Raw genomic sequence first — 12,728 nt, 5'->3', positions numbered from 1 at the left:
TGTTAACTTGCGAGGTTAAATAAAAACAGACTTCGTCGCAAGTACATGGCAGCCGTCAAGAGGGAAAGAGGGGGTTAGCAATTCGGGTATGTAACCCTCCAGTCATACTACCTATTGTCGCATTTGTGCCTGCATTTCTTTTTGCTATCTCTATTATCTGAACACCACCAAAATCTTTTGAGACTGAAAGATCCTAGCACTATGTTAAGGCTGTTGAGACCAGAATGAATAAAAGTCACAGGTTTGGAATGTTTCTTAGAGGGTTAAATTATGAGAACTGATTGCATAAACTAGGCTTGTATACTCTTCGAGTTTTGAAGATTGAGGAATGATCTGATTGAGGTGTTTAAAATGTTCAACGGTTTCAATAGGGTAGGGAGCGAAACTATTTCCTCTGGTGGGGGGCATCCAGAACAAGGGGACATAATCTTAAAATTGGAGCTAGGCCATCCAGGAGGGAAATCAGGAAGCACTTTTTCCACACTAAGGGCAGTGGAAATCTGGAATTCTCTCTGCCAAAAGGCTGTGGATGCTGAGGGTCAATTGGAGCTTTCAGAACTGAGATTCGATATATTTTTGTTGGGCAAGGATATCAAGGGATGGAGGTGAGGTACAGATCAGCCATGATCTAATGGAACGGCCTATTCCAGTTCCAATGTTTTAACCAGATGTTTCTGTGGCCCTCAGAATGAAGGGGTGGCCTTTGTGTTCGAGGTTGCTGGCAAAGTTGCCAGACCTTTGGCTCATCATCAAAATAAGAGGCCTACAGTCGGGGAGAAACATCAGGCTTTTCCCACTAATTCAAACCGATTTTAATGTTTTCTAATTTTATAATGAGCAAGGGTTGAAAAACATGTTGCCCTTATGGGTTTTAGAATACTGACTTGCTTTTGTGCAATATGATCTAATAAGTACAGAAATACTGAAACAAACAACATTTCTGGAGTTGCAATACTCTGAATAGATCAAAATAACTAATTGAGAGAGTTTTACTTTAGTGCATCACTATGTGCCTAAATATCATATCTGTGTGGCCAAAATCAACATGAATATATATTTTTTGTTGGTTGCTTAAAAAGAACTTCTATGAGTAACTTGGTGACTGGAGCTGGTTTAACCCTTGAAGTTCTGATGTGTTGTGGTATGTTTGTCCAGGAACATAACAGGAGCAGATGTTGTCAGCAAACTTGGATATAAGGCTCCATATTCCTTCATTTAAGCGATTTTATAAATGTAGTAAAAAGCTGAGGCCCCAGTCCAGATCCCTAGGGGACACCACGAGCCACACCCCTACTCTCTGTCTCTTACCTCCTAACCAATATCATCATAAACACCGGCATAGACCTGTTGGGCTGCATGGCCTGTTTCTGTGCTATAAATTCTATGTACAGGTTGCCTCCAATTCCATGCGCTCATTTTTGTTAACAGTCTCTTATGCGGCACCTTATCGAATGCCTTCTGGAAGTCCATATAAATAACATCCATAGACACTCCCTTGTCTACCACATTAGTTACCTCCTCAAAAAATTCAATTAGGTTCGTTAGACATGACTTGCCCTTTGCAAATCCATGCTGACTCTCTCTAGCTCGTATTTATCCCAAGTCCACAAGCACAACTATAACACCTTTGTAATTTAAAAATAATGGATATGCAGAAGTGATTACAAGGAACTTAGAAACAGGAGTAGGCTGTTCAGCCATTCAATTATATTCTGGCTAATCTGTATCTCAACTCTATCTATCCACCTTGGTTCCGTATCTGTTAATAGCTTTAACTTTAACTCCTGTGTCTGTGGTTTTAACACTGCAGTGTTAGGTGTCATCCGTGGCTCAGTGGTAGCACTCTCGCCTTTTGAGTCAAAAGGTTGTGGGTTCAGGTTCCACTACAGAGACTTGAGTACAAAATCTAGGCTGGCACTCCAATGCAGTACTGAGGGCGCACTATCAGAGGTGCCGTCTTTTGGATGAGACGTTAAACATGACGCAAACCATGTTTGTAAACACATTACTTTTGTTCCAAACAGTGCAACAATCTATCAATCTCCGTTTTGACATTTTTGGTTGATCTAGCCTCACCCCATTACCGGAAACTTTCTGGTATCCGGCACTGACTGGACCGAGCTGGTGCCGTTAGATCAAAACTGCCATATAAACCAGCGGCAATGTTAAAACATACAGAGCTTTTCAGCTCCATGTGAATCAACAAACCCTGTTGCTTAGCAACAGCTTCAAAACAGTCGGCTGCAGCTGCAAGCGTCTCTAGCTGAAGCTGTTGCTTAGCTGCAGACCTTGCAGAGCCTGACTGGGGAAAAAAAAGCAACGAGAAGTAAAAAAACTTACAGAAAACGGCTCCTGAATTTTGCTGGTAGATAGAGCTTTCCGGACTTTTAACCTCCGGTTAAACGAAAGTTTCCTGTACTTTTGTTCCAAACAGTGCACAACTCTCTGTTTTGGCCCCAACCTTGACTCCGCGGTAACACTCTCGCCTCAGCGTCAGAAGGTTGTGAGTTCAAGCCCCACTCCAGAGACTTGAGCACAAATCTAGGCTGACTTTCCAATGCAATACTGAGTGAGTGCTGCACTATCAGAGGTGCTGTCTTTCGGATGAGACGTTAAACCAAGGCCCTGTCTTCCCTCTTGGGTGAACGTAAAAGATCCCATGGCACTATTCGAAAAGGAGCAGGGGAGTTCTTCCTGGTGTCCTGGCCAATATTATTCCTTAACCAATATCACTAAAAACGGATTGTCAGGTCATTATCTCATTCCTGTTTGTGGGAGTTTGCTGTGCGCAATTTGGCTGCCACATTTCCTACATTACAACAGTGACTACACTTCAAAAAGTACTTCATTGGGTGTAAAGAACTTAGGGACTTCCTGAGGTTGCAAAGGTGCTATAGAAATGCAAGTTTGTTCTTTCAGTCATCGCTATCTGTGCATACTTTAAATTACACTAGCTTGCCAACATAGCATAACACTCTCTCTCCAGGTGTTTGTAATGCTAGCGGTTTGTATTCACCAGAACACAGACTAATTGTTCACTTAACTTCAGAAATGTTTAAACGGTTTGCGATCTTGTAAAGGCTTTTTTGTGATTACCTGGCAGAGTCAGTTATTCATGAGTGTTTGAAATCCTCAGTCATTAATCTTTATAATAAAATCCTTGTCTGTTGTGGGCTCTGGGTTATTTTATCCGTGGTGTGACCATCGGGTAGGTTAATTTTCATCAGCCTCAAAGTGCTTGATTGTGTGTTTTCTCCCAGTTGGTTATTTTATGCATTATTCACCAGTTGTGGTTTGCAAACCCTCCCCTCCTCTCCCGCCCCCACCTCCAGCCAGTCCACAAAACCAGGACAATTCCTCATCCACCCCACTGTGTACTGCTAAAAATAACTCTACGTGATAATGGCACCAAAGAAATCACACACATCAAGAACTTTGCCATAAACTTGGCCCCAACAACTTTCTTCTCTCGCTCCCTCTCTCTCGCTCTCTCTCTCGCTCTCTCTCTCTCTCTCTCTCTCTCTCTCTCTCTCACACACACACACACACACACACACACACACACACACACACACTCTGAACACTCTGGGTGCAGGCCCACTCCATGCTTCACAAGCCCACCTTACAATGCAACCCAGGTCCGATCCAGCGTACGTCCCCCACCGTGCACCCAAGGCTCCCAATGCACGAACGACAGATCAGATCGCCCTGTTCACAAAAAAAAACACCGGCACACAAACACCGGCATTTTCAAGTTCTCAAATGCATCAGTTGTCTTCTGTGTGTTGTGAAACTTTTTTAAATGTGGATTTTTGACCAGGAGTTGCAGAGGCTGCTTTTGACATTTCCGTATTGAAGGCGGCTCCCCCTGCACCAGCTCGTTTGTGCTGCCTGTGTCCGAACTCGCACCAAGTCCCGTTCACCCATCACCCCTGTGCTCACTGACCTACATTGGCTGCTGGTCCAGCAATGCCTCGATTTTAAAATTCTCATTCTTGTTTTCAGATCCCTCCATGGCCTCCCTATCTCGGTAACCTCCTCCAGCCCTACAACCCTCTTGAGAACTCTGCATTCCTCCAATTCTTGCGAATTCCCAATTTTCCTCACTCTGCCTTTGGCGACCGTGCCTTCAGCTGTCTGGACTCTAGGATCTGGAATTCCCTCCCTAAACTTCCCCACCTCTCTCCTTAAAACCTAACTCGTTCATCAAGATTTTGGTCACCTGCTAATATCGGTGTGAAATTTTTGTCTGATAACGTTCCTGTGAAGTGCCTAGCTTGGGACGTTTCACTATGTTGAAGGCACTATTTAAATGCAAGTTGTTGTTGTGGTTGACACTTCTTGCTTTTTTCAACCCCCATCGCACAGTAAAAAAAAATAAAGGAGCTCATGTTCGAAGTGCATTCGGTGGGAATTTTCTCATAGGATCCTCCGACTGGTCGCTGTAAATTTGGCAGAAGGCTCCCTTTGCTCCTCCGACTGAGGTTTGCGTCAAAGTTACGGTATCCAATCGGAACAGCCACCCCAAAGAAATTTGCCGGCGATTTTTCTTTTAACACTGTGCTGAAGCCAGTGGTTGCTACACAATGGCAGCTTTCCCCGGTCTCGATGCGAATAAAACAATCGATGTGGAAAATTGGGTTTCGCTGCTGCCCGAGTCCTGGTTGAGGAAGGCCACAGTCGGCTGATGTTAGTTCGCCTGTCCATGTCGCTAACGTGGCTGGCGTGTGCCAGTTGTGTCTCCTGCCACATGCCTTTGTGTAATTCAAACTCGCTGTCAGTAGTTAGTTGCCACTTTTGGACAATGGGCTCCGCTGTCTCCAGTTTTCCTTCTACCAGCACTGTACCTTGTCCTGATCTGAGAACTCCTTGTCCTCTTTGTTACCCCCTCTCTCTCATCCTGCTCCATCCAGGTGTGTTCTTATATTTGGTTTCAACTCCTGTGTAGTCTGTAATTCTTCTTGAATTTTCTCAGCTCCTTTCCAGTGTCGACGTTTCACTCAAATGGTCCTAAATACTTGTGGAAAGTGAAAGAATCTAGAGCTCAGATTCAGCAGCTTTCTAATCTAGATAGTGTGTATGTTCACCAGAATGATACCAGGGCTTCACGGGTTAAATTATGAGGACAGGTTGCGTAGACTAGGCTTGTAATCCCTTGAGTATAGAAGATTAAGGGGTGATCTAATTGAGATGTTTAAGATGATTAAAGGATTTGATGGAGAGAAACTATTTCCTCCGGTGGGGAGTCCAGAACCAGGGGACATAACCTTAAAATTAGAGCTAGGCCATTCAGGGGTGATGCCAGCTTCACACACACACACACACACACACAAGTCTGAAACTCTTCCCCCCCCCCCCCCCCAAAACACCATGGATGTCGGGGGTCAATTGAAAATTTCAAGGCTGAGACCGATAGATTTTTGTTGGGTAAGGGTATCAAGGGATATGGAACAAAGGTGGATAAATGGAGTTAAGGTACAGATCAGCCATGATCCAATTGAATGGCGGAACAGGCTCAAGGGGCTGAATGGCCTAATCCTGATCTATGTGTGCAACACTCCAGGCTGGTCTCATGTCACCAGCAACCTTTCAAAGTATGATGAACAGAGTATTGCCTGCACACACACAAGGAGATTTAATGGCCTTATTTTGGTAGTTGGGGGGGGGGGTTCATGAGAATACTTCTTGAATGAAGCATTGTTGAACTATTCGTGGATGGAATTGGATTTAAAGACCAGCTGTTCATCCATTAGGGTTGGGAGGAAAGGATTAAGGGTTTCCCAAGGAGGTAGCACTAGGCAGGAGCACGTGAAGTGGCTGGGAGCTGTTGGTGGGCAGTGAAAGGTGTAGTGGTGTTTCTCGAAAAGCATTGGGGTAGAATTTCCACAGTGGTTCTCCTGATCTGTAACTTTGGAGTCCCCCTCCCCCGAGAAATGGTTTACATTGTTTCTCCGAGGCTTTTGCCAAAGTTACTTTGGGAGAACGTCCTTGAGGGTGAGTAAATTATTGCAGCCATTGTGTCTTCACCACATGATAACTGTCTCCTTGCACAGAGTGTCATTGAGCGTGTCTTCGCACCTGGGTGAAGTCTTACAGCATAATTTGCGATTTGGGCAGATAGCACCAGTCCAAGAGCAAGCATGGGTAAGATGGGACGAATGGCCTCCGTCTATGCTGTTAATTCTATGATATGTATTTTGTATCTCTTTTTCTCTTTGGTTCCTTACAGATGAGCACCATGCCGGGATTACCCACTCGGCCCTGTTTCTACGACATTGACCTCGATTCAAATACAGAGCAAGTTATAGGATTGTTCTAAAGGCAGCGACTCTCAAACTTCAGGTATTGCTTTCCTGATGCACTCTTGTCCTGTCAGAGCGACAGATAATTCTGTTTCATATTAAATGTGCTCGTATTAAAGAACTTTACTGAAATATGAGTAAATTTGGCTTGTATTCCCTTGAGTTTAGAAGTTTGAGGGGTGATCTAATCAAGATGTTCAAAATTATAAAAGGATCCGATAGGATAGATAGAGAAACTATTTCCTCTGGTGGGGAATCCAAAACAAGAAGGTACAATCTTAAAATTAGAGCCAGGCCATTCAGGAGCGAAATCTGGAAGCACTTTTTCACACAGGGTAGTAGCAATGTGGAACACTTTCCCTCAAAAGGCTGTGGATGCTGGGAGTCAATTGAAACTTTCAAGACTGAGATCGATAGATTTTTGTTAGGTAAGGGTATCGAAGGATATGGAGTTGGGGTACAGATCAGCCATGATCTAATTGAATGGCAGAACAGGCTTGAGCTGCTGAATGGCCTCTCCCTGTTCCTATGATCCAAGGTCCCAGAAGTGAAAAGCTACTATCATCTCCGTCATTGCGTCATCCAATGAGTTCCAGATTTCCACCACCTGTTGTGTGAATAAATCTAGCCAGAGATGATGGGATGAATGTTGCCGGTGGTAAGGGTGCCCTATGAAATGAGTTCAATCCCGTTCCAGCTCCAATTCCTAGTGGACATGGGCCTACAGCACAAAACTGTCCCTAATTCAGTGCTAATTGGCAAATTTATTCAGCAATCCCCAGGAATGGTCAGTCTGGGGCATGGGGGATAAAATGCCACACTTGTGTATCTCCAATTTTACCCAGGCCAATGTGGACGGCACTGTTTTCAATACAGGAAACGCATCAGGATTTATTGCCGATTTCTCTGCTCCTGACTATTGGTAACCCCCTGCCCATTATTGGTTGGTAGATTCCGTAGAGTACAGTTCTGATTTGTGTTATGAATGTAAAGTTTCATCCGATCAACCACAAGTGCAGTACAGAAATTTGCATATAGAAAAGTGTGACACCCGAGCTGTGACAGATCTAGAAGCGCATTCCATGTGAAACATACAGGGTGAAGACAGAGAAAACTGTAGTGAACTCGTGCGTCCTGCCAACAGGACCCTGCTGGTTCCTCTTTTATAAATGCCATTTAATTTTGTCACTTGCCTTGTGAATTTGTGCCTCACTCCATTATGGTTTTAAAAAAAAACAGTTGATGTGACTTCCAGAACAGTTTTTGCTGTTCCAGCACTCCCTCAGTACTGCACTGGAGTGTCAGCATGGATTAAAGGTTCAAGACTTTGGAGTGGGGCTTGATCCTACAACCTTCGGACTCAGAGGTGAGAGTGCTGCCAACTGAGCCACGGTTAACACAAAAAGAAAGTAAACAGGAATTGTTTTTGACGATATAATTCTATCCTGTTCTTTCTCTCCAAATTTTAAGACACAAACCGCATCCGGAGCTTATTAAATTTTACAGGATTAATATAGCTGCAGAAAATGTAATTACGTGCTTTCATTAGTATTGCAACTTACTGCAGCCTTGCTCACGAGGGCAATCACAATGGGCCATATTTTCTTCATAATTCTAATGGAAATGTAGAATAGTTGAAAAGGGCTGTAATGTTGTTGGAAAGCTGTGGTGCGTTGAACAATGTACAGTCAAATTGGAGTGAGGACTTCAATCCTGGTCAGACCTGACGGTAGTTTTAATGAAGTAGGTCAGACGTACCTCGGTGATGGCACACTCTCATCTGAGTCAGAATGTTGTGGGTTCAAGCCCCACTCCAGAGATTTGAGCACAAAATCCAGGCTGATCTCCAGTGCAGTCATTCTGGTTCAGCTGAGGTTTGGTAAGATGATAAGGTTATGACAAATTCCAAGATCTAAGTATGCAAAGCAAGGCAGTAATGTGTAACGGGAGAATGAAAAGAAAGAAGAACATGCTGCACTGTTGGAGGTGCCATCTTTCGGATGGGATGGTAAGCCGAGGCCCCGTCTGCCCCCTCGTGGGTGTAAATGATCCCATGGCACTATTCGAAGAAGAGCAGGGAGCTCTCCTTGGTGTCCTGGCCAACGTTTATCCCTTAACCAACACCTAAAACAATATCTGGTCATTTATCTCATTACTGTTTGTGGGATCTTGCTGTGTGTAAATTAGCTGCCATGTTTTCTGCATTAGAGCAGTGACCGCACTTCAAAAGTACTTCATTGGCAGTGAAATGATTTGTGATGTCCTGAGTTTGTTAAAGGCGCTATAGAAATGCAGGCCCTTTTTTCTTACCACCACAGCCATGACGGAAGTGAACAGTACACATACTGTTAATTGGAGAACATGGGGGTTATCGGCCACTGTCTGATGTGTCACAGTGGAGGAACAGGCGGCGAGTGTGGCCTGGGAGATAGGTGCATGACACCAATAGGCCAGCCCTACCCAGTGGGTGTCTCACAATGGAGTCAGCTGCTTGGGTATGGTGGAGGTTGTGTCCATGAGGTCGCGTTGGTTGTGCAATTGTCCAAGTTCTGCTAGTTGAAAGCGTTGCAATGACATCTCCATAGCCTGCTGGCCAGCTGCAAAGGATGCAGAAGGACCTCTGCTAGGTGTCTGAAGTTAATCCTGATCAATTTCCGAACAGTGCCCTCCACATTGGTATGGGTAAAATTGGAGATACTTAAATCCGAAGTATTTTTCTTTCATTCTCAGGATGTGGGCAAGGCTGGCATTTATTGCCCATCCCTAATGGCTCTGAGATTTGATACAACGGAAGGGCTTGCTAGGCCACTTCAGAAGGCATTTAAGAGTCAACCACGTTGGTGTTGGACTGGAGTCACATATAGGCCAGACTGGATAAGGACGGCCTTCAGCTGCCTAGGCCCTAAGCTCTGGAATTCCCTCCCTGAACTTCTGCATCTCTCTAGCTGTCTCTCCTCATTTACAACACTCCTTAAAACCTACCTTTTTAGTCACCTGTCTTAATCTCTCCTTATGTGGCTCAGTTTCAACATTTTATAAAGTTTTTTTACTTTCTGATAAAGTACCTTGGCCTGTTTTATTATGTTAATGGTGCTATATAAATGCAAGTTGTTCTCTTCTCTTTCCCTCCCCCGCCCCCCCAAATCATATCTAGCCAATCCTCCTAGTAGGGGATTGAGTCAGACTAACAGCCGTTCCATGTAAAACAGGGTCTTCATTACAGAAACAACCCGGAGCGTAGTGGAAGAAATAGGATGTCCCGTGTACCATTAGGCACTGAAGAGGAGGAGAAGAATGGTAAAAAATAGCCCATGAAATTGTATCTGATAACTTTGTTTTCTTTGTGCATTTCAGATTGCCCAGAAATATCCTGTCCTGTTTCCTGACTTGAACAAACTTAATCTCTGTCTGCTTCTTAAAGAAACTGTGGGAAGACAATGGACTGAAGATACCCTAGACCTCGCCTGAAATATTCTGTGGAGAGTAACCAGTTCATGTGACTCTTGATTCCCCCCAACTGATCCATTGTTATGTTTTTTGATAGATTAAACCCAAACTTTGAAGCATACTCATTTGATACTGTTGAATTTATACAATTTTTTTCAGCAGTTGTCGATCTAATAATTTTTTAAAACATAGTTAGAAATGGTGGTACTAAATGACTCATTGTAGCCTCAACTACTTAGTACTTTTCCATATTTCAATATTCTTTCATCAGATATATGAAACTGAAACGTGAACACAGCACCTTATCACATCTGCCAAACGTACCAACCCACACCCCGGCCACGGAGTTGCCTTGAAGCGCAGAAGCTGTTGTGGCAGCCATCTTGCACACAGGAAGGTCCCGCAGCCATCCATGAGGCAATGGACCAATGAATTCGATTTTGGCGGGGACGGTTACCCTGACCCTGCCAAAGTAATGCATTCCTAAATGTGAGACTAACTAGCTAATGACATGACCAGTGAGGGCTGAAATATTCGTCTGTTACAAAGACCAATGAATTTGCAGTGTTTTTGATCTTTTTGAAACCTCTACACCATTCCTTGGCATAATTTAAGATGTCAAATAACAGCTTGTACATATTTCCCATTCCAAGTACAATTAAAATATATCTGTACCAAACAAGGCCTAATCGAATTTCTGTTACTGGCCTTTTATTGGTTTGAAAAAGGCTTTGACTTTTATCAGCCCTGCATCTTGTGAGTCCATTATTAGATAATTAATAACAACAGAAAACGCTGGAAAAACTCAGCAGGCCAGGCAACATCTGTGGAGAGAGAAACAGAGTCAACGTTTCGGGTCGAAACCCTTCTACAGAATTAGATAATTAACCCTTGGGCTCATTAAATTCAAAAAATTAAGGAAGATTTTAAGTCCCACTGTTATTGCAGGGGATTAAGCAAATACCGTAAGGAATTTCAAATGTCAGTTCACCCCAACTGATGCCTTTACCTTAATTAGAACATTTAACCTTGTGCAGGTACTTTGGGCTAGATTTTCAGTATAGACAGTTTTGGGGCGCTAACCTTAGCGCCCGCCCGAAGTTAGCGCCCGCCCCAAAGTAGCGCCCCGTTGCCGGAAATTCAGTGGCTTCGCCGTAAGAGTGTGGTGGAGCGCTAAAAGAGGCGTTCCACTCCTACCTTTAGGCGCTAAGCCGGCGGTCCAGAGGGATAGCGCCCAGGCGGGGCGCAGCACGGGTGCGGTCATTTTTGCACTGACAGCAGACCCCGTGGTGCCGACCAGCTCTTAAAGGGGGAAGGGACGAATTGGTCTGCTGCCACGCCCTGCACACTGCAGCCTTGCAAAGAGGCCTCAACACTGCTGCTCAGCCCCAGGGAGTCATGGCAACGCCAGAGAAGGCCCGTCAGCGTGCCCTGCGCTTCTCAGAGGGTGATCTGGACATAATGGTCACAGCTCTGGAGGTGAGGCGCAAGATCTTGTTTCCAGAGAGTGGGAGGAATCCAACCCACCATGACTACACCAAAGCCTGGAAGCAGATCGCCCAGAGGGTGACGTTCACCGGCGAGGCCCCCAGGACCCACAAACAATGCCGTAAAAAATACAACGATCTGACCAGGATTGTGAAGGTGAGTAGCCTTTCCAGTCTCCTCCTCATTCTTGCATGTACACCTGACATGATGGGCAAAGGGACCTGAAAGTCCTATTGGCCAGCCCTCAGCCAGCAGCATTGGGACAGTCATGAGCATCAAATGGCCATTCGGCACTCTACACTTTGGCCAAGCTATTCCACCATGGGAGGCAGTGCACACTACATCAGGGCTTCACTCTGTCCAAGCTATTCCACCATGGGAGGCAGTGCACACTACATCAGGGCTTCACTCTGTCCAAGCTATTCCACCATGGGAGGCAGTGCACACTACATCAGGGCTTCACTCTGTCCAAGCTATTCCACCATGGGAGGCAGTGCACACTACATCAGGGCTTCACTGCGCACTTACAGCCCGTCCTTTCTCTTGCAGGCTAAAGTAGCGTTTAATCGCCAGGCCCGTGCCAGGGGTGGCCGCGCCAAGCTGCAGAAGCTCACTCGGCTGGAGGAGCGCGTGTGTGTGCTCATGGGAGCCCGTGTGATTGTCCCCACAGCGTGCGGTGTATCCGACCCTCCACTGCCCGGCAATGGTAAGGACCTCGCCTTTTGGCCCTCTCGCGTCGCACTGGCCCATCCGAGCTACCTCCTTTGCCACTGTCCCACCAATGCGCTGAATCCCACCAGTCCTAACTCCCTCGCTGACGCCGTCTCCTCACTCTGAAGCTACTCTTGTGCATTCCTGCTTTCAGCTGGTGACGACCAGGACCCTGAGGCTGCCAGTGACAGCACCTCCGACCAGGAGGAGGAGGAGGAGCAAGCCGGACCTTCGGGGGAACAGTCACGTCCCGCAGGAGAGGAGGAAATGCTTGACACCTCCTCACTGGACGAGTGCCTGGAGGAACTGTCGCAGGGCAATGCAGCTTCTGGGACCAGTGGCGTCCAGCCACCCAGCAGCCGTGCGCGTGGCCCGCGGCCTTCCCCCCAAAGGGGGGAAGGATCAGAGGGGAGTGCTGCTGCTCGGCACACTCGCCGTCACCAACGCGGCAAGGGTCCCCTAGTTCGGCCCCCTCCTCCCCAGCGGGAGAGTCGCGACTCCAGTCCGGACACCTTCACTTCGGAGGAGGTGCGGAAGCTGGATAAGATGGCCGACGACTCGGACCGGCGCCACACGGAGCTCATGAGCGTGGTGGGGCGCATGCCTGAGGCCATCGAGTCGCTGGCGACCAGTGTGCGCGAGTTCGGGGCAGCAACTGCCGCGAGTGGCCGCATGCTGACTGATGCCGTCAAGACCCTGGCGGATGTGATGCGCGCGCACACCAGGACCACAGGGCCACTCACTGCTGCCACACGCGCTGTCTCAGGCAGGCATCGCCAG

At 46.3% G+C, this 12,728-nt stretch overlaps 1 protein-coding gene across 2 annotated transcripts in view; it reads left to right on the top strand.

The window, feature by feature from the left end:
• mthfd1l (methylenetetrahydrofolate dehydrogenase (NADP+ dependent) 1 like) overlaps positions 1-9,870 on the top strand; it is a 725,847-nt gene extending 715,977 nt beyond the window's left edge. For both annotated transcript variants that reach the window (XM_085981835.1, XM_085981834.1), the window contains 2 exons: positions 6,230-6,342; positions 9,657-9,870. In XM_085981835.1, coding sequence (XP_085837961.1) covers positions 6,230-6,319 — 90 coding nt within the window. In that variant the 3' untranslated portion in view covers positions 6,320-6,342; positions 9,657-9,870. The remainder of the gene's footprint in view (positions 1-6,229; positions 6,343-9,656) is intronic.
• Positions 9,871-12,728: the final 2,858 nt, after the last annotated feature.

The sequence above is a fragment of the Somniosus microcephalus genome, chromosome 3 (assembly GCF_052327205.1).
Source record: "Somniosus microcephalus isolate GS21.2 chromosome 3, FLI_Smic_1.0, whole genome shotgun sequence".
Taxonomy (NCBI): domain Eukaryota; kingdom Metazoa; phylum Chordata; class Chondrichthyes; order Squaliformes; family Somniosidae; genus Somniosus; species Somniosus microcephalus.
Note: the sequence above shows the minus strand (reverse complement) of the source record. Positions and strands in the feature narration are given on the sequence as shown.